The 25,089-nt window shown below is 41.2% G+C and overlaps 1 protein-coding gene across 1 annotated transcript; it reads left to right on the top strand.

Moving 5' to 3' along the window:
* The first annotated feature begins 4,207 nt into the window (after positions 1-4,207).
* DBX2 (developing brain homeobox 2) lies at positions 4,208-24,497 on the top strand. Its single transcript, XM_035544337.1, has 4 exons — positions 4,208-4,544; positions 16,797-16,892; positions 21,606-21,793; positions 24,180-24,497. Exons 1-4 carry the CDS (start codon positions 4,208-4,210, stop codon positions 24,495-24,497), a joined length of 939 nt encoding a protein of 312 aa, XP_035400230.1.
* Positions 24,498-25,089: the final 592 nt, after the last annotated feature.

Below are 25,089 nucleotides of genomic sequence, written 5' to 3'. Positions count from 1 at the left end.
GTATGGCATTATTTTTGCTGGAAAAGCAAAGTTGGAAATCATCAATAACTGATTTAAAATAGATGTCTCTAAAGTGTCATACACAGAATCCAGTAAAATTACGACTGCATAGAGTTGCCTTTAGCACGGCGAAGCAAAGAGAGCATTAGAAAAGACCTGTATGAAATGACCTCATCTCCGTCTCCTGCAAGCGTGCGTCTGTTTCTGTGCCAAGATCCCTGTTCTTGGCTGTATGGAATAAAGTGGCAGCCATACAGTATCTCAGGTTGCCCAAGAGGAACGTTGTTTGTAAGTGTGGAGGCAGACGGCTCACACCATGTGAGGTCTTCACGCCTAGAAGTGGCAGGTGTGCTAGAACTTCTGTGTATCTGAACTGAATCGAACGTAAAGAGCATTTCAATGACTTATTTCACTTCTTAAATCAGTTTTTGATATTTTAACTGTGCTGACTGGAGATGCCTTATAGTCAGAAAGAGCACAATGTGAAATTGCCCCAGTCTAGGTAGGACTTTTTCCCTATTTGCATGTTTCTTTTGAATTACAAGGCTTTTCAGCTGCTGCTGTCACAGGGTCCTGGAAAGTACATCTTCTGAGATACCTATGCCACTGGTTTCCAACACAGCCTATGCAGTAAAATAAAAGAGCATCTCCATGATCCTTTGAGTACCTTGGAGTAACTTACTGGCATGTGGACCTAAGCCTTGGCAGCTTAAGCCTTCAGCCTGTCTCAGCCAAGAAGGTTTTTCTTGTTAAAAATGGCTTGCAGGAAAATTAAAAGTATGTAAATCTTGCAAATATTGTAGATGTTGATTGAATCTGGTAAAGTGTAAAATAAGTAAATGAATAAAGAATTGTTTCTTGTTTGGATTTTGTAGTTGACTGCTGCAGCTTATCGACTAGCCATATATTTGGCAGTTTTAGAAGTAAAAAAGTAAGACAAATGTGAACAAGCTAGTAAGAAACTACTGGAAAATTTCAAAAGAAGCACATGACAGCTAATATATATGCATCCAGTTAAGCAACAGGAAGGTTTACAAGAAAAGAATGAACTAAAGGCAGGTCTCAATTTAACACGAATTGCTATTGGGAAGGAGCTGCAAAGTAAAAATCCCCCAGTCCAAGAATGGAAATACCATTTGAGAAAGGACAGAGCTGATGTAGAAAAGGAATCATGAGGGAGACTTTGATTTGGTTGCACAGATTTGGTACTTGATACGTTAAATAAACTGTCTGCCTTGGCAGTAAGACTGTACCCTGGGCTGCCAGTGGGGAAGCCTAATGGAGTGCAGTGCATTTCATGTATGTTTATATACCCTTCTTTAAGCTCTGCAACCTAAGAAGTGTATCGTAATGTTTTCCAAACACCCAAAAGCAAACAAGGCTATCCAGTTAAAGCAAACTTTTTTACTCTTTAAATCTGGATAAGACAAAAGTAAATTAATAGATTGCCAAAATTCAAATAGTCTAAATAGCTTCCAAGTTTGCAGAACCAAATGAAAAGAAATGGGAATACCATCTCTACTTGCTGTATGTATCCAGGTAACACAGATGCAATGACTTTCCAGCTCCCTGGCTCAGGATCTCTTTGTCACACATTTCCAGGCTGCTTTTGCTAGGGAAAATGGTCTGGGTTTAGGGATGCCACTTGTCTTTCCACTCAAATTATTTTGTTCTCCAGATCTGAATGAGGAATGTCTATTTCCTTGGACTGTTCTCTCCAGCTTTAGACAGGTAACAGGTCTTGGGCCTGACTGTATCTGGTTATCACATGCCCGGAGGATAAACTGAATTTCCTAACTGCTGCTCAGCAAGGCTACAGAACTGTGTCCCAGGGACAAAGTGCTCAGAGGCTGCCCTGGTGTAATGAGTTCATTTGACCAGTTGTACACTACCATCCTTACTCAAGCTCTCTCAACTGGTTTTAGCTCTCCCCTGGGAATCTCTTGAAAAACAATCTTTTCTTACTGTCTTGTTTAAAACCTATGTGAGTTCCCTGATCCCATTCACTGCCATGACTGTGGAGCCAGAATTCGAGTGAGAGGTCACTGACAGATGAAGATGGGAGAGACGGAAACTTCTTAAACTCATTGCAATGGGTTGTGATGTGTTGAACCCTGGAACTACAGGCAAAACCTGACATGAATTGTTAACCCGTTGTGTGGCAATTGGTCACTCCCTTCTATGAAGCACAGCAGTTGCCAAAATGCTACATATGTTGGGCTTATATTTCACAGAAACGTGCGACTTGCTAATCATACTTTACTGAACTACACAGCTGAAATTAACACAACAGCACAACAGTAGCCACTTTGGCATGAGAAAGGGCTTTGGAAGAAATCAAACCCCAAGGCTGTCTTCAACAACCATCTTTGGCTTGGTGAATACCTTTTATTCGTGCAGCACAGCTGGATGGACTAACAGCACTTTCCCGAGTATTGAATTATGGTTTTTAGTGTCTCAGGCCTTTGGGAATTCTGTGTGAATTTAGTCAGTGAAAAGAAAGACACAAGAAATCCTTAAGTGTGAATAAATTTATGAGGGGTAAATTAGAGAGGCAGCTACTTGCAATGATCAAAAGCAGGTGCTCTTCTGGGAGAGTTTTCTTCTTTCCCTTAGAAACAAAGTAAATATAGATTCCTGCATCTTAATATTACAATGATACATATTAGCTTCTGATACACTCTTGGCTCCACTGGGCTACATTCTGTCCTTTTCTATGGCAAGAGACAACTCCAGTCACAAAATGCAGACAGGTAAAATACTTGAGCTAATATCTTGAGTTAACAAAAAATGAAGACCTTCAGATGATCTGCAAATACAAGCGCTTATACATTGGGAAATCCCTTGAGCTGAGAACATTTACGGAATGGGAGTACATGAGGGGGAAACTATTAGAGTTTTTTCATTGTCATTTTGTTCTTATTCTTCCTCACACTTACAGCCACTTCTGAAGACAGAAGTTCGGACTGCAAGAGTCCCTATTGTGAAGCAACCTTACCTTCTTTGGTTCATGTGCACCACAGACGCACCTTGGTGCCAGTGGAGAAAGTGCCCAAACTCTGGCAGGACCAAGCTACCCAAGGATGCAAAGGAAAGCTTGGGCTGAGTGATTAATTCACATCTACCAAGATATTACCTAATACCACAGTAGTTGAACAATCTACCTGCTGTCTCAAGACACCAATGATTCCACTTCTCCAGCTGTTTGTAGCTATAATTACTCATTACAATGTCCAAGGCCACAACCGAGGATTATCCCTACAGTAATAAGGGACATACCTGCTCCAGAGGATTTTGCAGGGAATACTCTTGAAAAGAGACTGGTCAACACCTGTCTGAAATAAAAGGATTTCTCTGCAGAACAAGGAGACACTTCCAGGTGCTTGGGAAGAACATCCAGTTTTAGCTTTCTGCGTATTTTAACTGGAAAATGCTACATTTCTGCTGTGTTATATGGTTTTTAAGAAAATAAATAAAAAGAATATACCCGAGTAGAAACATAGCCACCATTGCCAAGGAATGTTTACGCCTACAGAAAGCATCACCCCACATCTTAGCGAAAACATGATTAACAGCACCACGCTGATCTTAATCAGATTTATTGAGACAAATGTTAAAAATCCAGTGGGGGCTGGGAGGGGGCGGAGGGGGGGGTTAAAAAAAAAAGGCAAGTAAAAATGCCCAGAGGGAGTGAGCTAATGACTATCTTCCTATTACCTCATGAGATCATTAGGTCGGCGTGACCTCGCCGGTCAGCACCGCGGCCACCTTCCCCCGTCGGAGGCCGGGGCCCCGCTCCCCTTCCCTCCTCTCAGCACAGGTGTAGCCCGCCGGGCCGTGAGGCGCGGACCCGCCGCCATGTCGGGAGCCCGGGGGCGCCCCTGAGGGGCGCCCCCGGGCTCCCGACATGGCGGCGGGCGGGTAGCAGGGGGCAGCCACCGCTCCCCTCCCCGCCCAGCCCCCGTCCCCGGGGGGCTGCGGGGCGAGGCGGCATTGTTGGCCGCGTCCATCACTCACTCCCCAGCCCGGCTGACATAATGAATGCGCTTGGACACACCTTCCAGCCCAGCGGAGAGGCGCGGCGTGCCTCCAGCCGGCGCTCCGCTCCCCTCAGCCCTCCCGGCCCCCACAGCCCGCAGCCCCGTCCCGGCCCGGTGAGGGGCCGCGGCGGCCGGGCTGGGCTGGGCTGGGGCGGGCAGCCCTCGCTATGCTGCCCAGCGCCCTGTACTGGGACCTGGTGGGCTCCTCGGCTCTCCTCAACCTGCCGGCAGCGCCGGGCTTCGGCAACCTGGGCAAAAGTTTCCTCATCGAGAACTTGCTGCGGGCCGGGGCGCCGCAGAGCCCTGCCCAGCTCCGTCCCCTCCCCGCCAGCCCCGTCCCCCTCAAGCTGTGCCCCGCGGCGGAACAAATCAGCCCCTCGGGGGGTCCCTTCCCGACACGGTGGGCTTTTCAAGTGCTTAACCCCTCGGCGGCGGACGGCGGCCGCCTGCCAGCGCGGGCTCCGACGGCGGACAGAGGCGGCGTCTTCCCGCCGGCGGCCACAGGTGAGCGCCGGCCCCTGCCCGCGGGCCCCCGGGGAGGCGGCGGGGAGAGCCCCGGGGGCGGCTCCGCGGCCAAAAACCTCGCAGGGGGGAGTGGGGAGCGCTGCCCGGAGCCCGGCGGAGGCTCTCGCCTCGCCTTGGGGCTGCCTCCGCCGACGGCGGCTTTAAACTTGGCGGGCCTGCGCACCTGCAGGCGTAGTAAGCGAGGCAGGGCGTTGGGCTGCTGAGGAGTGCTTTTAATTGCTGCTAACCACGGTTCTTGCAGGTCTGGTAGCTTCTTGGGAGGTTGAGGCGATTCAGGAGCCTCCCCGCGAGCAGACGCGGTCTGAGAGGCTGCAGGGGCAGGAGAGCCGGAGCTCTCCTCAGCGCGCCCCTCAGCGCGGGTGTCCCCGGAACGGGGAAACAGGGGAAGGGGTGCGAGGTTTTCCTCGAAAACGGGAAATTAAATCAAGAGAAGCAGGTAGTTTTCTATAAGTTTTGACAAGACCGGAAGGGACAATATGCACCCTGCCCTCCCAAAAATAACCAAACCCCAAAAAACCCCAACCAATCAATCCGCCCCCCCAAACAAAAAAAAATCTCAAAAAAATACCTTTACAGCTACATAAACGACCTATAATTAGCGATTCGATTCGGTGTAAAAATAAAAGACAGTGCTTTTTATTAGGTGATGAATCTACATGAAGAATTTGCCACTTCCGCAGGTTTCGCCCGTTTTCTGGCAACCTGCTCTGCCCACGGCTTTGCGTGTGGGGACTGTGCTTCTCCACCAGACAGGCCTCCTGTGAGCTGAGTTAGTCACTTTGAAACATTTTCTACAAAACAAGTTTTATTTCTTAATGTGCTACATATATTTTGTTTGAATAAAAACAGTGTTTTGAAGAATTTTTAGGAATGAGCATTTCTGTCAGTCACAGAACTATCTGAAGTTGAATTAAAAGTTAATTCATAAAATTCAACATTAGACTCACCATGTGTATTTTGCCTTTCCATTATCATATATCAGCCTTCTGTGGTGTTTTCAGGATTTTCTTGTATGATCATTCAATTTTAAAGGTACTTAAAATGAAAATAAGGCAAACAGGAGCATAGTTATTGAACTAAGGCTTTAAGATGTGAAACCAAAAGGCTCATTTTAGAACCAGAACTATTAACACTTTTTTTTTTTTCCAAGTTGTAATTTTACTTTAATTAAATCCTACAAACTGTTCTGCAAAATCCAAAGCATTTTTTGGGAGGGTGTTTGTCATAATGTACTTCAAGGTAAGGCAGGAGAGAGTCAAATCAACGTACGTTAACATTTCTAAATGTTCCAGACCTCAGTGATGTAAGCGTATCTTAAGCATTTCAGTTATTTAAGTACGTGATTATATTAGCCAAGTGTAGACCAGGTCAGGATCCAGGATAAATTTAGTCTTTCTGGAATTAGGTGCATATATATATATATTAAAGTTCTAGAGAAAATGCTGCTTTTCTATGCACAAAGCACACATAAAAGGGGATACAGCGTATTTCCCAGCACTCATCACTACAGGTAAACTTTTTCTAAGTATTGTAGAAGTTACCAAATGCAGAGTTTTTCAAATGCTTTCTTCCAGAATTAGCTTTCTTTGATCAGCCTACAGTGGTACCCATGAACTTAGCAAAACATTGCAAGGTCAGGTCTTCCTAGTGATTTGGGGTCCAATCCTACATGTCTTGTGATCCCACAACTCCCAGGGAGTTCAGAGGGAACTCTGGGCTAAAGCACCAGGCCCTAACATTTGGGCAGTGAGAAATGCTAGGTTTCCTCATGCATTATGCACTCAGAAAACGTCTCCTGCTAGTGTAGAAGATGCACAACAAAGACGAATCGTTTCTAGCAGGAATATATAGATGCTGATCTGACTTACCAGTCTTAAAGTGATGAGTGCTCTTAGGATTCTGAACTCTCATAAGTACAAGTTAGATCAAAACTGTCCTGCTGAGCCAGATTTTGTGGTTTCTAAGGAGTCTCTTCTCTCCAGCATAGGCATACTCCAGGGGAACTGTTCACATGCTGGACGCTGGCATTTCTGAGTAAGGCTTGCATGGTCAGGCTGTAGTTTCCTGCTTATGTTATGATAGGACAAACGACTTTATCAGAGTAGGTATTTTAACTAAGGAATTTGTACTAGGCAAGGTTTTCAAATTGATGTTTTTTTGCGAGTATGCACTGATATTTGTAGGTTTTTTGGAGGAATAAATGCATTCCTGTTTAGACTCCCTAAACTACGTGATTTTTTGGAAAATCATGGTCTGAGTCTTTAGTAAGACTACTGAACATAATAAAGTAAATTTGTTTTTAATCTTTCTGAACTAGCAAGTCTTTACATATTGTGTAGGGACTAAAAATGCTCCAACAAACTAGCTGTGCATAATACAAGGTTTTTAAAAGAAAAAAAAATCTGCAGAAAAGGGTACTGAAAACTATCAAAATTAGCAGGATAAGTAATCCATATTGCTCATGTGCTCCAAAGTTCTGGTGAGGCCACAAAAGTCTTCAGAAACCAAAGCATCTGAAATCACAACAGGGACCGAACTGAATAAACGGAGCCGTTTCATATTTCCAAAACCAACACGTATCCACAGCACCTATCAAGGAAAGACATGAACAAAGCGCTCCATTTTAGAATACCTTTTAACACTCTGTAAAAATGCTAAAGAATGAAAATCCGGTATTTTTTCTTGTCAGTTGGAAAACTCTCGTCTGTGTCTGCAGCAGAGATGGGCTGGGGTGGGACTCAATCCGTGAAGTCTGGTCACGGCAGCCTTTCCCTTTGTAACTTTTTAGCCCCAGAGTTTTATCAGCAATTTTCCACACACATTATTTACAGGTTTAAGCTGTTTTAGTTTTATCATCCAAGTGTTTATCTGGTTATGTAGTTTGAGTTCTCCTCCAAAATTATCCTAAAGGAAAAATTGAACAAGTACACACAAAGTATTACACCATAAGATACATCATCTAATGAGTGAAAGAACTCTTGAAAAGAAGTATCTTTATGCTCTCTGTAAATATTAAAATCACTTTCCAGCATTGTAATGATACTTACAGATGAAATGTAATCAAATTATAGGTTTTAAAAATTTATAGTATTTTGACTTATGAGTACAACCACGTGAACAAGCATCCAGAATTTAGGAAGCAAAAGCAGAAGGAAGTGGTGTTAGATGTAAAACTCGCGTGTCTTCTGCAATGGTGTGTTGGTTTATACCATCTTCGGATTCCTGCAGGCTTTCTTGCACCTTGCTCTCAAGCCCCAGTGTTGGTGATGGAAGGCTGAACTGGGCCCACCAGCTTCAGCAGATGTGTTAAGCACTATGTTTCTGTCCAGCTGAACTGAATTTCTCCTAACCCATGTGCTGTGGGCCTGCTTCTTCCCTTTCAGGATCTTTTTCTTTGATAAAATAGAGGTGAAATCGTGTCTCTGCTTTGTGCCTCCGCCTTGTGCATCTGCTTTGTGCTTCTGCCTTCTGCGCTGCGGATTTGCAGCCATGACTATATAAACCAAACCAGAATCTGGTTCTGCTTTTTAAGCACTGGACGCCTGGAGCGTGTTCTTCCTGGGTAGAAACATTTAAAAATCTCACTGTTGTAAAGCAGCACTTCCCAGTGAAACTTGTTACAGCTATGCAGTTTATACTTACTCCGACCGTGAAAGAGTGAGGGAAGCCTAAGATAAAGCTTCTGAACAAACTAATGGACTCTAGGTAGGGAAGAGGTCCTCAATTTCTGCTTGCTGATCTTGGATTTGGTCCTTCTCCTTGTGCTCCAATGCTGTCATCACCATCTGAATAAATTAAAAGACTTGGCAGTTTTCTTCAGCATTTTCTGACATAGGAGAATTATCTGGAGGGTGATGAGATGCAGCCGGTTGTAGCACAGACTTTAAAGAGGTCCATTCCACATCTTCCCTCATGACTCGGTTTCCCCAAGTACTGGTTGGCACCAGGTCAGAGTGGCCTCAGTGAGAAGTACCCAGTTATGTTGCTACCTGAAATTATTTTCTGAAAATCTCTGCTTTTCTCAAGTAATTTGCCTTGGAGGGAAAACAGTAATTGTTTTACATCCTGAATTTTCTCACTAGTATATACATGGCAAGAATCCGTCTTTCTGCTTTAATGTTGGTGTTTTGATAGATTAACAGAGAAAAGAAACTGAAAAGCACAATGAAACAAATAAAACAAACATAACAGTGAGATACTTCCATTGCAAAACTTGTTGAAAAGTTAATCTTACAGGATTTTTTCCTAAAGCATCAGAATACCAAATAGAATATGGTACTTTACATACAACACGAAAGAAAGGAATTGGAGAAAATATAAACATAAACCGGACTTAGAGTAATAAAGATCCATTCTATGATATGGATATGGCTTCTGTTTCTCTAACTTTTGAGTACTTTTTTGGAGTACATTTTAATGCCTTTAGCATCGTAACGTGCTGGTGAGATAGGAGAGACCTCTGCTGCTTAGAGGAGGAGCTGGAGCAAAAGGAAACAGCTTGCCTAAAGTAAAACAGAAAACTGAGAGCATTGCAGGGAAGTAAAACCAAGTCTTCCTCTGCTGGCTGACTCTTTAGACCAGGGTCATTTTTTCCCCACAGTGTGATGACAGTAATTGTTCCCTGCAATGCTTGTTTTAACCAACATACTTTACTTCCAGCTTTTAGTAGAATCTCTTGTGTTTCTTTATGACAACCAGGAGATTTTTTTCCAAAATGTTGGATGTCCCCAGTGAAAAAATGCTTACTAATTACTGATTTTAAGCCAACCGGCTGTCAGACTGTGTCCTTGAGCAGCACATAATGCTCCAACTTTCACTAAAAGTAAAGGCAGAGCTCTGCTCCTTCTAAGTTTGCACTAGCTGTGGGAACTTGCCATCTTCACTTAGTCAACAAGTTGTTGACTAACAGGTCTCAAGATTTCTGTTTTGTCTGGGGTTCCTTTGGGGTGGAGAGATCTATTTGGCATGTTCTTTTATGTCCCGACTGCCAGGAGCATTGAGATTCCTTCATTGTTTTAACAATCAAGTCTCCAACAGGACTGGAGATTGGAGACAGAAGTTTCTGTAAGTATCAGAAATCATAAACTGATTTCCCCCAGTGTAGCATCTTTTCCTGCTTTCAGGCAGGCAGTATCAGCACTGGGCAGTGCCATCTCCTCTGGTGGCACAGGGTGCGCTGCCTCTGAGAAAGGAAGAGGCTCCAGAATTTGGTCCTTAGTGAGGTTTAAGCACTGCCAGAAGATCTCAGAGCAGCACTAGGAAGAACAATGGTGGAGGTCTGTAGAAAAGCAATTTACTGAGGGGAAACTGTGGAATTAATCATGCCTACAGTTAGCAAATTTCTTTCTGTAAAATGCACTTTATGCTGCAGAATGAGGTCTTCTGGAATCTCGTAGCATATTCTTCATGTTTATAGAAAACAGATGGAAGTGATAAGGATTAATCTTATCAGGCAAGTTCTCTGCGTGAGTGCAGACTTCAGGCTTCATTGTGCTATGCTATTTTGCATTCCTAAGTTCCCCATCATTTTGGAAGGCAAATTCCCTGCCTCCATTGCCCAGCAAAGGTCTTCCACAGAAACTCTTGTTTAATTCAGCTCTGCAAACCAATCCCTACTCTAATTTTTCTAAGCAATACTTCTGTGGTCAATCATAACCCATAAAAGAATTCAGAATGTAATCTTTTCAAAATGAAAGCAAGTTCAGGTACATAAAGCAATAGGAGGCTTTTTCAAATATCAGATCCATAAACCCAGATCCTTATCAAGTTAGGCACATAAATATTTTCAGTAACCTAGGCTGTGTTTCTTTTGAGGTAAGTCATCCTGTTGGAGAACAAGTGGCCTTTGCTTTGTGCTGAAAAGCTCACAAAAATTTCCTCTGAGAGGCTGCCTTTTTCTGAAGTTATAGCCCATAATTCTGTTGAGGTACTGTGTATGTCTGCTGATGAGTTTATTTCATCTGCATGGATCTTGGACAATTTGGTGGCGTTTGCTGAAGTCCCTGCTGCTGGAATCTTGTGACTGTATGAATATCTTGGATTTCAACTTAGGGAAGTATTTCCTTGTACAAATGTAAAAGGACTAAAAAGCTCATGTGTTAAAAAAAAAATGCAGAATTCACCACTTGTTATTTTTTCATTCTGTCAACATCTGGCCAATCTGGAGACTTTTGGCTGCTTGGAACTGGCAGTAATGCAGCAAGTAAAGACTGGCTCAGGCAGGAATTTTTAGCTACTCAGGGCATACTGCTGAAAGAAATGGTGCATTTTGGCCAATGGTAAGATTTGGAAGTAGGGCTGCAACAATAAAAAACCAGTGAACTGCCCTATTACAGCGTGTGACCCTAATTTCACCTTTTTTGAGGAAATTATTTCTGAAATATTTTGAAAATCAAAGAAAATAACTATAGTGCCTTTATGGCTGAAATTTATAATTTTTTCCTGCCTCTTTATGGCTATGCAGAGAATTTGTATTCTTTTGACGTTACCCATGAAGGATAGTGAGAATGCCATCTTACTTCAGCTGCTTAAAAAAATAGGTGTCTTGTCTAATCTAGTTGTCTAAATACCTCGTCTAATCCGCAGTCAATACAGAGACACCTCCAGAGGATGACACAACTTGCCTTCTTAGGTAGCTATTTTAAGGTGATGAGTCATTATATAGAGCTGATTATCTCTTCTTATTGACTATTCAGGAGACTATTCAGGAGACAAGGAGCTTAGACAGCACGCCAAACTTTTCGACAGAGAAGTGACAGTAATGCCCTTAAAATATTTAACTGAGAGTGAGAAAAGATTTTTTTTACAAGAACTGGTATGCAAAATGTGCTGGGGACATGCTAGCACATGGGTGTCTTGAAGCAGAAGGACAGAGCAGGAGACAAAGCTGGTAAAGCCACAGCTTTCCAGATCCCCATCCTTCTTCTCCAAGGTCCAAGGTATGGTGGAGGTGGAAGCAGCCTTTCTTGCTGACACCAGGAGAGCCATGTAGTCTTTGGCAAGTGGTGTGGGGTTTGGATGTTGCTTTGGGTTGTCCCAGTGGTGAAGTGTACACCAGAGTCTGACCATGCATTGTCGCCAGCCTGAGGCCCCCTAGTTTCCTCAGGCAGAGAAACAAACCAAGCATACATGTACAGCAAGGCGTGCCCTGATAAAAGGACATGCAGATGGTGCCTCTGAAAACCAACAGTGATTCATGTGATCTGAGCTAATCTTCGGTGGGACTCTGACATCCACAACGTTGCTGTAGATGTAAGGAAAAGATAATCATGCTGTTAGCATATTTGAGGCCCTTTTAGATGACATAGCTTTTCTGGAGTAACTATTCTGGTCATTTTTGAAAGCCCCATTGAGACCCATTAAAAAATGCAAGCCTGCTTTTTGCATCGGCTGCTTGTGCAGGATTTCAAAATATGTTTTTGGAACTACAAAACCATTTCTGTGAATGTTTGCTGGGGTTTTAAAACTGATCTGTGTATGTCACTCTGGTGTGCCCTTTGGGCTGGACCAGAGCATTCATGCTGTTGTTTTACAGGAATGAATGCAAACAAATAGACAGTGATGCTAGGAGTGCAGGAAAGCCAGCTCTGAGGGATGCTGTACCACAAGTTCTTGCAGTCAGTTTTGCCACATCCTTGTGGTGGTGACCGCCTTTGTTGGGAGATGGCAGCAGCTGTTGCTTCCTTCTCGTGGCCAGGGGCTCCCCACCAGCTGGGAAATGTTTGGGGCTGCACAACTGCTGCTGAAGCACCATGCTGAACACAGTAACTGCAGGAGTTTGAGCCGTGGTTCACCCAGAGACTCGTGGCTTGTGGTTCAGGAGCAGAAATGGCACCGTGTGGCTCAGCTGGACCACCAGCCTGGTGCAGCCGCTGCTAGATCAGTTGCAGGGAGCTCTTCAAGACATGCAGCTTTCCTGCAGCTGTGCAAGAGCCTAAGTCATTGCCAAGAATGGATGGATGTGGGAAATTGCAGTTGACTTGTACCCACTTCATCCAGGTTTCTCAGATGAAATGAGATAATTTTAACGATATTTTTTATTTTCCTGCCTGGGCATCAATGGGGAGAGCAGTTCACGAGGGCTTAGCAATGCCTGGAGAATGTAAGGGCTGTGTTCACACAGCTTGAACTCTGTCTTTATTCCTGTACTTGCTGTTGCATGTTAACTGGCTCTCTGAGTAACTCTTTGGAGGTGTTTTTGCTCTTGTCACAAGACTATACAACATTTTAATCAGTTACTATAAAAAACACTACAACAACCAACATGTGCAGTGAAGGAGGCCTGTGTAAGTAATACCTGAAGTTTACCGTAGGTTTGCTTTTCCTCAATAACCATTTATCATTTGCCTCCTGGCTAATGGCCTACGCTATTTCCCAAGTCATTTCACAATGGTAGGATTAGGAAAAGCAAACAATGTCTTTAATAATATGCTATTTTAATAACATAATTTTAATAATATGCTATTTTAAAATTACATATCCATTTCAACTGGATTGGACTTGGGAACCTTCCTGACAAAATGCTGAGTAGTTAGAAGGAAAATCTCCAAGCCCATTATTGGCACGGCTTTTGGATGGCAAAGTTTTTGAATTTAGAATATCTTCAGAGTGGGCAGTATGTTTTAAAATGTCAGTGTCTGAACTAATTTCTGAGTTTTAGCACTGGATGATCTCGAGTTCCATTTGCATGTTTAGTATCATTTGATTGTCTGTTGGGAAAAGGCTTTGAATTCAGAAAGCTGAAAGTAAATGAACATTATTACCAAAATTTTGCATGCAGCAACAGTGTTAAAAGAACTTCTCTTGTGTGAAAATATAAAAAGAAATTACTGATTTCATTTTAGGTATTTCATCCTTTTTAATTTATGATCCAATAAATTTTCTTTTTAAGCATATAGTACAATTTTTGGAGTGCCAAAAGGCACTTATACCATAATCTGATGTTTCATTTTCATGCATCTGTGAAGCTAAACCTGTGAAGTCTCACTCTTGTGAAATGCTTAGTTCTGTGCTGTGTCTGTTTTCATGAAATGGGAATGCCAAGCAGCAGAAGAATTAGGTATCTTGGATGTGAATTATTAGGATTTAGCTTATGTTTAGTCCACGTAGCTTGAAGTGAAAGCTACTTTTTTGTTACTGTACACTTCATTCTGACCAATAAATACAGAACTAATATTGTGACATTTCCCAATTTTCAGGCTCATGTGAACAGCAAAAAATGTTTACTTTAGATTGCTCAAACAATAAATAGTGGTAGAGTGGCCATGATATACGTGATCAGAAGATGGAAACGTAGGCAATACTTTCCCTATGTGTTAGGGTGAAGCATTAACATTTTTCTCTACACAGGGCTCCCACGGTAGAGTTGAGTATCCCTGTGTTGTGCCAGATTCTTTACTGATGCAACTCTGCGTAACTCCTACACTTTGCTTTGAGTGCAGCTGCCTCAGCAGACATGATCTGAAGATACGGGTTGGTAGACTCAACCTACAATTCACTTGTGCATCAGTGTAGTTGGAGCATATTAAAGAAGTTTAGAAACTAGACATGCACATTGGGTTGTATGGTTTAGAGAGACATAATGCTATTGGTAATTCCATAGGATCCAGAATAAACCTATCTTGAGAAACAGTCTCAGGAACCACTTCATTCAGAGATACCTTCATATAAGGTATCTGCATCTTATTACTTAAACAAATGTTCTCCCTTGGAGGGATATGTGCCATGCATGCAGAAAAAAACAGTTGAGTGAATTGAGCAAAATGGCCAGGAACGACAGAAGGATGATTTCTATTGACTGCAGCAGATCTTTTCTTGGAGATCTCTCCTGTTTGCATCATTGTGCTGTGCTAGTGCACGAAATCATTGCCAGCAATATCCATGGAAGTGTGTGGCTAGTTTGAGGTTTTCTTAAGCAAAATGTGCATTTTAAGTTTTGACACTGATCCGTCTCTTGGCCTTTGTGCTTGTAGCTTATTTGTCGAGAAATTTAGTAAATGGAGAAAACCTATCCTTTCCTATTTCTCTATCTTTATTTGCAGGACTATGCTATCTGTCTGAAGTAATAGCTTATTCAATTCTGGTTTATCCAGATATCTCATGGCTGTATCACACATCATGATGAATGCCAGATTACCAAAAAAGAGCACGGAACTGGAGAGAATTAAGAAACCATAAAAGGGAAAATCAGGGACAGGCCAACATAACAAAAATCATATTACATGAATAAAATGCTCAAGCTGTGATTAAGGGGAATAGGGCATTATAGCAGTCAAGGAATATTTGATACATGTGGAAGGGAAGTGAAGAAACTGAGTGTGGTACCTTTTGTACGGTAAGTTGTATTTTTAGAAGTGACATTTTAGAAAGAATTTTACCTTACTGTAAGGGAAGCTTGATAATGGCACAAAGAATGTGGCTGCCAAGAAAGGGAGGAAAAGCCCTTCCCTTGGGAGTTTCCAAACTGTAGTAGATAAAACATTAGCAGCAGATAAAAACTGTTGTAAAGAACAAGCTCTTGTGTTCAGGAGGATGGCTGAGATTATCTGGTAGGTCTTTTCTTTCTCCATTCTGTGCTTCTTCAGTTACAGTCAAATCCTTTCCAACTCCTGTACTGCTCCAGCTGCATTGAAGCCCCTTGGATACATAAGACAGATAAAATTTAGCTGCACTTTCTTGACTCTTTAATGCTCCTTAGGACACAGTGCCATACTTGCTGGTCTCATGTGAAAGAGAAGCTTTAGAATACTAATGCCTGGCATAAATCATTCCTTTTTGTAAGTGTTTTGCAAGCATGCACCTCAGATATAGGCAATTAGTTCCTCCTGGAGAATATTTATATTTCATTAGAAACAGCAAAGTGTTGATGATAAGCTGCAGTAATAAAACACCCGTCAATTTAAAGAAATTTTCACCTACCTTGTATGAATTCAGATAAAAAGACACAGGTACATATTTTCAAAATGTTCAGATTGAGGCTTCTACAGCAATATTTTATTGCTTTGGAAGACAGCAGATCTGAACATCAGAAAACTTACCAAGATGCCCTAGTATGTATTCAGGAATCTAATTTTGTGTCATATTCCTTTTTAATTTCAGTTGAAAAAAAAATATTAAAAATGAACTCTGCTTATATACATTTATTTATATTTCTTCCTGATTATTGATTTCTTATTTTTTTATCTAGGTATGCAATTACTCTTGTAATTAGTCTGATTAATTATGGATACTTAGACAAACTACAGTGCAGAGTGTAGAGCTGTTTATTTTCAGCCTAAACCAAGAGAGGAAAGTGACATAGATGCTGATCACGTACAATTCTAGCAAGCATGATGTATCTATTTTCAAAACAAAAAAAAAATCCACGTTTCATAGTTGACTAATATGAGAGAAATTAAAAAATAATTAAGATTAATGAAAAACCCCATGAGCCTTATAGAAAAACTGTAAGGAATTATTTGATAATGAAGAATTTTTAAAGATTTGTGATAACTTTTTAAACATAAAGAGACTTCTGATGTATTAGTTCAAAAAATCTATAGAAATGTTACCAAATATTACCTAATTTTATGGGATCATTTAGCAATTTTTATTGTATTAAGCTGTGCCTCCTTTAGCAAGCGGTTTATTTAAACTTAGAGCACTTTCCCAGCAAGATTGAGTTCAACATCAGGATAGCAGAATCAGGTCCTGTAGTCTGTGCCCGGATTGTGTCATTACATTTTAAATATTTTATTCATAAAGGTTCCTCAGTTATGGAAGTCATTAGTGGTTTGAGTACTAATAACGGCACTTGAGTACAAGCAGAACAGTCAGGATTCATTTTTAGATTTTTTTTTTAAGGTATTATGCCTACTAGAGTTATTTGAAGTAACTTTCTCAGATGTATTATACTAATTAATTTGACAATGCATTATTTAAACAACATGTTCAATCCTAATATTTAGAAAAAAAAATAATTATAGCAATTACAGAAGTAAATCTCACATCTTCAGAGTTTCATTCTTATAATAAATAGTTTTCCATATTATATTTGAATGATACATATAAACTAGTCCTCCTAAGAGCAATTACTTGGCTTATCATTGTTTGCCTTAGAAATATCACCATCTAGAAAAAAAGGAAAAAGAGCTTGTGGGGCAGGACTTTACACACTGACTTTTTGGAGGACTGTTGTTATGAATTTCACCTAAGCTCAATGGATAATCAATTAGATCTATGCTTTCTCTGCAGCTCTTTCCAAACACTTTTTTCTCCGAGCCCCGCCATTCTACTCAGCATGCTGCGGTGGGTCCTGTCAGCACCCTGCATCCCCCACTGCTTTTCCAAGTAAGTTTTTATGCTTCATCAGTAATGCTTGAGTTATTCTGTAAACCAAAGCAGCAGGATTTAATGTGTTCTGGAAAACTAATTGGTGATGCAATGGCAGCAGCTAATTCCTTAGTAAAATCACAGCAATCCTATTCAGAAGGTTTCCAAAGATTTATCAAACTTAAGTACACTGAGCAATTGTGAGAGATTTCTAGTGGCATTGAGACACCCAGACAGCGCTAACCTAGGAAATCTCCTTGTTTTCAGTTTGGTAGAAAAGATTCTTTAAAAATCAGTAACTCTTTTAAAAATCTGTGTCAACAAATGCTTGCAAATAAGAAAAGAAAAAAGCTGAAAGATCATAAAATGGATGCTGCATTTTAATGTCTGTTAGGGATAAATTATGATTCAGGAAGCTCTAGCATTATTTATATAAAACAATCATTCTTGTAGCATTCAAATGCATGAACGTTTAATTTTTTTTTTCTTTTTTAAATTATAATGTAAAAATGTGAAGACACATTTTGAAGAGAATTTTGGACAGTATGCACTTTACACCCAGGATTAAGACCTGGAATGCATTTCCTTTTAATCCAAATCTAAATTTAACCTTGACTGTGAAGTTTGCATGCCATGGTGTAAGAATATATATTCTGATTTTACATGTTTATGGCTCAGGAACACAAACAGAAGAGGCATTTCCTCGTCCTTCAAAATGGAGAAAAAGCACAAATCCTTTGTCAACTCCAAATGGAAATTAGAGTTCATGCGTGCTCTAGCATATACTTTTTTATCACTGTTGCATTCAAACCCTTCCTGGCTATGTGCATGTGTTTTATGAACGTTTCAGAGGGCAGTTGCTAAGTTGAATGATTCTTGACAAGTGAGGCAGCAAATGCTGGCAGTTTAATGAGCTGCAAGTTTCTGAGCACCTCTTTAGGGGGCTGACACTTTCCCACAGAGCGTTTTACATGGCCCCGGCTCTCCCACAATGGCTGACAGCACCATGACCAATCACCACTTTCACTTTACTCATCCACACGCGACCTCACCACAATTTTTCACTGTGCAGATGAACTTTAGGAACCATTTCACATTGAAAAGGCCTGGGCAAGGGTCAGTTGCCCTTTTGTATGGCCATAAAGCAATACTCTATGTGCCAGTCTTTTCTCCTGTCTCACATTCCAAGAGATTTTCTGGACACCATTTAAAGCACTTGACTGAAAAATAAAGCAGTGAATGAAACTGACTTTTATAGACTCATTCTAGCTCATCTTCCCATATAACCCTGTCTACCTGAAAAGGGATTTAGTGGATGAGCTGAGTGTATACAGGGACTTGCTGAATACATAGGCCCATTATCAACTGTGGGGATTGTTTATTAACCAGGAGTGATACACTACTATTTTGGAAGTGACCTATTAATTGTCCATTTAACTAGAATGTATTGAGTTCAAATGAAAAAATGGAAACCATGACTAAAGCTTTTACTTGCTCCTTCAAGGTGGTCTCTGCCATGAAGGCAAATGAAGATTGTTCCACAGATTAAGGGGACATTTATCACTATATATTAGGACACAAAGGAAAGACTTAAAAAAACACACACACACACAAAACAAAAACAAAAATCAAACCAGCAACACAGGAAATGGTAACAGATTTGCATTTATGTCAAAAGAGCACTAAACCTTTTGATGCATGTTCAGTGCAACAGGTTGCAAACTGACTTGCTTCGTTCTGATAGAATTGTTGTAATGAATGAACGACTGCCTATCCCCACATACTAAAAAATCTTTCAACCCACCAACTGAAATGTAATTTTCGAGTGCAGAGTCAGAATGCATTTTGGAATATGAGACATTCTTAAAAAAATCATCTAGGCTAGTCAATTGAGGGTGAGTATTCATTATCCCAAACACGAGTGGAGATCATCATTTTTGACCCAATGATGACCCAGTGGTTGTTTACTGCTGCTTATGAGTGTTCTGCTCATGATTAAATTTTGTTCAGTTGGGCTTTTAAAATCAGTCACATACTGTGCCTTAGTCTTCACGGAATCTACCGAATCACTCTTCACTATTACATTAGCCTAATGCAGGTGTTAAGCTGTACCCTACATACTGCCTCTATAGGAATTAATTGGTGCCTCAGTGCTCTGGCAGGAGGTTGTTTCTTTGCTGATTGACTGTTAACAACCAGCCAGGCAAGACAAATTTTAAGGGGTCACATAATCTGGCATCCTGCGTCCCTGGCTGACAACTCCATTGTGGAACTCTGCCTGGGAGTCACGGACCAGCCCTGTGAAGCTTCTTCCCTCACTGGTATCTCTCATCCTGCAGTAAGGATGAGAGAAAGTAGCAGCTCCTCCACCATCAGACTGTACCTTCTAGTAGACTCGGGAATTGCTGACGATTCATCAGAAACTACTGGGAGGCTCTGGAAAAAGGTACCTGAATTCTGCAAACTCCAGCAAGAAGGACAGAAAACACGACTGAGGAAGAAGGGCTTGTGTTTGCCCCCCCGGCTTCATGAGCAGGATCAGATCTTGGTGGGGGGGCACGCGGGGGCTATGCGCTCCTCAGGGAAATATGAACCCAGCTTGCCCTTTACAGAAACCTCCATCGTGACATTTTGACGTTTGTGCTGCAGATAGTTTATTTTGGTTTGTAGGGAGTCTGACTGTGTCACTGTGTGATAAATATCAGGACAGTAATCAGTAGGTTATGATTTTTGTATCAGGTCCCAAATATCATTTTGAAAATTGAAATACATTTGTATCCATTTAAACTTCTTTATACTGTAACATTTAAAATCAAAATAATTACTTTTTGCCACAGGCTATTTTAGGGGACAAATATAAAGATGGGTTTTTAAGATGTAAAAAATTCAAGCAAGGCATGTCTAGTAGAAAATACTAAGTGCAGTGGTGCCTAAACAGTAGTGCTTGACAGTGGCAATGTATTTTGGGGAAAGATCATTGTATATTTGCTCAGCTTCTAATATTCTTCCTCTGCTGGTCACAGTGGGAGGCAAGATACAGGGGTAATGTGTGTAATGTAATATCAAACCAGTCAAACACACACCACAAAAGTACCTAGTCAACTTTACAAGACAAACATAGACACTCTAATTCCTCATTGTCATACGTACACAGTTGTACAATACCCTCGGCGTCCATGTGTTTGTTTCTCCGTGAGTGTTTAAAGATACACATGCCCATGTGTATTTATGTATAATAAACCAAAGTTGAAAGGTGGTGTAGCCCCAAGGAACAGCTTGTGAAAGCTGCATCTGGATTTGATCAGTATTTTCAAGAGCACTGTATCTATTGAACAAATGTATTTAATTCTGCCCCACTGCCTATACAGTTGACTAAAATAGACTTTTCTCATGAAAGAAGGGTACAATGTTTTAGAAAATATACTTTAGATGAGAATTTTGCAATTGGCTTTTGACATGGAAATCCTTGTCACAAATTGAACTGCAACACCGCTTTGCAGCTGCTGTAACTCTAAACTGGGACAGCAGTCTTGGTGTGTACGCGGGGAGGTGTCATCAACAGGACAGCTTGCACGTTTAGAGTCCAAATTGCACATAACACAAACCAAAGCCACCTTTGTGTCTGCCCTCTCACAGAAGGATCATAGGTGTCTTTGGCTTTACAGCCACGGCATGCGTTTCTGAATCAAAGGGCAACTCTTTCCTGGACTGCTTGTAAGTGTCCCGTGCAATTATCACATCTGATGCTTGGTGACAGGCCCTATTCGCCTAGCCTCTGATACTGCTCCCTGGGTTTGGGAGCATTTGGGGAAGCTGGGGCTGCTGGAGGCATACCGAACCTCACCAGGACCACTCCCATTACACCACATCCTTCTGTGGGAGAGGGAGCATTGCAAAGCACTAGGGATTTGGGCTTTACTGGGCATGAGGAAGGTGAGAGATTTATCCGAATTTTTTTCTGTGCTCTTTGTGAGACCAATGAAAGGATGATGTAAACACTTCTATTTCTCCACTGTAGTTCTGTCCACCAAATTCAAGGCTGTTTTCTAGGGTAGGGTCCCCTCTAGGCATGGATCAAGGGGATATGATGGGATTCATTGAAAAATGCCCTCCCAGAACTTGCTATGGGATGGCAAAGGATTAGCAGCCAGGCTGACAGGAATAAGGCCAAGTACTCCCCAAATCCTGTAGTAAAGAAATTGTTGTGGTTTCTAGAATAAGCAAGTGAATGGCCATAGATTTTCTGAGAATTACTTCACTCTGAAAGCCTTTCATTAGTAAACAAAACTTAAGAAAGCCTATTTAGTTTCTTTGAGTCAGTAATACAGACCACTTTTTATCTGGTTCTGCATCTCACAGAAGGAGAAAATAAACTCCTAGGAAAACTTACTGCAGGTTACTCAGTAATGAAAATGTGCAAAGGAAAGCGGAGAAGTTTCTCCCTGACTGTACTTGGATTTTACAGTAGCATGGGCCCTGTGTTAAAATTCCTGTATGAACTCATCTGATTTACTTTTTACCATGTCAAAGGGAGACTTTTGACCACTGACAACACCTCTAGATCCAAGTGAGAATTTCACCCTTAATGAACACGACTGAAGCATTACGACACACTTATAACACCAACAAATCAAAGTGGCACAGTAGTCTGCTAGCATTATAATGAACAGCACTGAATATTTTTCTAATATGTGTTAGATACCGTGTGAAATTCACATCTATTTCCACTAGGAGAGGAAAGTGTCCTGCCTCTTCTGACCCAGGAGTCTAACTCCAAAGCCCGGAGAGGTATATTACGAAGAGCTGTCTTTTCTGAAGACCAGAGGAAAGCTTTGGAGAAAATGTTTCAGAAGCAGAAGTATATCAGTAAAACAGACAGGAAGAAACTGGCCATTAACCTGGGTCTAAAGGAGTCTCAGGTAAGGAATGACAGAACACACATGACTTTCTGTCCTTTTGAAGAAAAATCTTTAAAATGGCTTTGAAAGAAGAGAATTGAACAACGTAGGGCCAGCCCCGAGCTCCTTCTCTGAGCAAAGACCTCAATAAATCAATGGCACTTTTAACCAAAGAATGCTTGACCAAGTTCCTGGTTTATTTCCTGAAGGTGTACAATCAAAAGTTGATCGCTCTGTTTTCACACAAATGAGAGAAACATGACCTCCGCATCATTTCCAACACCCATTTTGCTGTTTGACACAGCCTCATCAGGGGCTTTGGAGTAGGGAACTGTGCTCCATCCTGCTGCCAGGTAAAAAAACACAGCATGGAGCCTTCCTTCATTCCTATGAGCACCCTTTGCACCCACAGATGAACAGCTGGTGACAAAACAGTCAACAGCACTTGCCAGTGCTGTCCCAAGAGGGATAGCACCATTCTGTCCCAAGAGGGAGGGGAACCACCCTACAGAAACAAACCTAGCTGCGCAAGAAAAGAGCTCTTCAGAGCTCAGAGACACTCTAGAAGAAAAAATCTGCAGAGTGGCCTTATAAAAGGCTCCAATTTTACTTACCAATTCACATTTTAAGTTTTTTTTTCTTCATATGACTGTGCATTGGTCTACTGTAGGACTTCAGAGTTTAGCTGAAGATTTAATACCTCCTATGAGTTGTTCTAACTAAACAAATATGCTAATGATGGTGCTGAGAGGTGGTAGCCCCATCTAGAATCTCAGGAGCCTGATCTAGCTGCAAATACAAAAAAAAAAAAAAAGTGCCTGGCTTGAAGAGCACAAAACCTGAAAGAAACTGAAAAAAAGATGTTTGTGAGGGTTTTAGAGCAGAAAATCAGCATTTTAGCCAATGGCAGGTGGGATTCTGAAGATGGTAGAGTAGACACGGGTCTCCAGCGTACAGCTGAGAGAAAGTGAGTGACAGTACAATTTTACTTCTTTGCACCCAGCAGGAGTGAAAGTTCTTAAGATACATGTGGCAGAAGCTGTCTGGTGAGCACAAAAGCCTGGGAATGGTGATGGCTCTCATCATTTTTATCTTGGAGGTTTTCAGAACTTGACAAGGCCCCGAACAATTTAATCCAGCTTTGCAGTTGGCTTTACTTTGCATGGAACATTAGATCTTGTGGTTCCTTGCAACCTGAATGACTCCATCTCAAGCACACCAACTATAAACAAAAAAAGAAGCAGAGCATGAACAAAGCTGTAATCTCTGCAGGACAAACAATTTCATTTCAATGAAAATGTGCAATTGCACTCACCAGTGAGCTGCCTAAAAATTCCCTAGTATATAGTCAAATTCCTAATATTACCACTATTTTTGTTGATCTTTTCTTCCATGTTCTTGATATTCAGGAGAGCAGTGGGGAATAAAAAATAATGGAGTGAGACACAGATAACAGCTACCATAGTTACCATTACAGGAAAATTATTTTATGATAATGATAGACCAGATGATACCCATGTCTTTTTTTTTTTTTTCTTCTTATAAAAGGAAGAGTAGTTCCCATGAAGGTTAGTTCTTCTGGTTCTGACTGGTTATGCTGCAGTAATAATACCTGCCAGCAAAGGTGATAATTCTCAGACCTTTGGAAGTATATCCCCTTCTACATCCTAGAAGAAACTTCATGCAAATATTTAAGAGAAAAAAGAATATAACCTGAATAATCTGCTTGGTTCCCCCCCTACACACACCCATTTCTTCTCTTAATGTAACACTTCCCAGGTGTGTATTTTCCTAAGCTTTTCCCAGCATTTCATGAATGCATTTTGAATGCCCAAGCTTTGTGACTCAAAGTTTTTGAAATATAGGTTTTGTCTCAAAAGCACATGGTTCTAGGCAACTCCTGGAGAACTGTAGTTAGACGGACAACATGTCTTTAAATCCTAACTTCTGTGTCATATAACACACATTTTGAAGCTATATGGCCAAGCTGTGTTTGTGAATGGGACGGTCTTAGCTCTTGGAGGCTCTTTTAAAAAGGAAGTTTCACATTGCCAGTACTATCACTTAGTTTTGTTAATGACAATGCTAATTTACTCTGAGAATCCTTATCAGTCTAGAAAGATGGTGCTATAAGAAATTGCACTGTCCCTAGCTGTCATCTTTCTAGTACAAGCCAAATAATCACCTGCTTGAGGTAGGGAAAGTCACAGAGAGTATTTGGCTCAGCTGTAACAAATAGGAATGGGAAAAATCCTCAGTTAATGTCAGTCAGTCAGCCTGACTGATCTACTGTAACATCGAATAGGGAAGGAGCATGAAACTAAGGGGATGGAAGGAAAAAAAACTTATAAAGGCAATGTTGTTTAATGAAAAGAATGCTAATAAACTCTCATTTACTTGCCAACAGGTGAAAATTTGGTTTCAGAATCGAAGGATGAAGTGGCGAAACTCCAAAGAAAAAGAAGTGCTTTCAAACAGGTGCCTCCAAGAAGGTCTTCAGGAGAACTACCTCTCACAATCCACTATGAATTTTACTTCCCCATGCCCCTCTGTGTGGGAAGTGTCTCAGGAGCAGGCAAGTCCAAGGTGGAAGGAGAAGTCTCCAGGAAATTCTGAAAGACTGGCTAGTACGCAACCACCTCCAAGAGCAAATTCATCGCAGAGCCCACTGTATTTGTATCCTGACCAAGACACTGCAAATAAGGCAGTTACATCATCAGCTTAAAATATAGGGGCAGTTTGTAAATCGAGTGGAGAACACGGGCTTCAAATAAGAGGTCTTCTAAGACTAACAATATTTGGACACTGTAAAGCTAACTAGTTTATGCCTCATAAATTTGCTAAAGTCTAACACCATTAAAATGACAAACAACTAATGATTTAAGAAATACTTTTCAATACTCAGCCTTTTCTTGTGTCTTTTCCAGTCTTTTACTGACCTTAAAAGTGGAATAGGAACTGATGGTAAGTAAAATGAAGTGAAGAGCATGACGCTGAAGTTTGGCTCTGATTTATTATACATCTGCACTGTATATAGATATTCATTAAAACACTCTGATAGAGAATCTCTTTTATCTCTCACTGCATTCAGACCAAGTAATTTCTTTTGTGTATAAGAATAACCCTGGTTCCCTGAAGATAGTAAGTTGCTTTGGGTTCTTTTTGAAACTGATTAAATGACACAATAGGTTCATATTAGACAAATGTCTAGTATGTAATTTTTAGTATGTTTCCTCCATCTGTCCTCACCTATATCAGCATCCAGCTAGTTCTAAATAGCACAGGCACACATCAGCTGGTAACCGTAGTAAAGTATC

Source organism: Cygnus atratus, chromosome 1 (assembly GCF_013377495.2).
Source record: "Cygnus atratus isolate AKBS03 ecotype Queensland, Australia chromosome 1, CAtr_DNAZoo_HiC_assembly, whole genome shotgun sequence".
NCBI lineage: Eukaryota > Metazoa > Chordata > Aves > Anseriformes > Anatidae > Cygnus > Cygnus atratus.
This window is presented reverse-complemented; position numbering and strand designations above follow the sequence as displayed.

Coding starts and splice junctions, on each gene's coding strand:
- DBX2 (XM_035544337.1), top strand. CDS start 4,208: ATGCTGCCCAGCGCCCTGTACTGGGACCTGGTGGGCTCCTCGGCTCTC. Junction 4,545..16,796: donor CTTCCCGCCGGCGGCCACAG/GTGAGCGCCGGC, acceptor CTTTCTCTGCAG/CTCTTTCCAAACACTTTTTT. Junction 21,794..24,179: donor TGGGTCTAAAGGAGTCTCAG/GTAAGGAATGAC, acceptor ACTTGCCAACAG/GTGAAAATTTGGTTTCAGAA.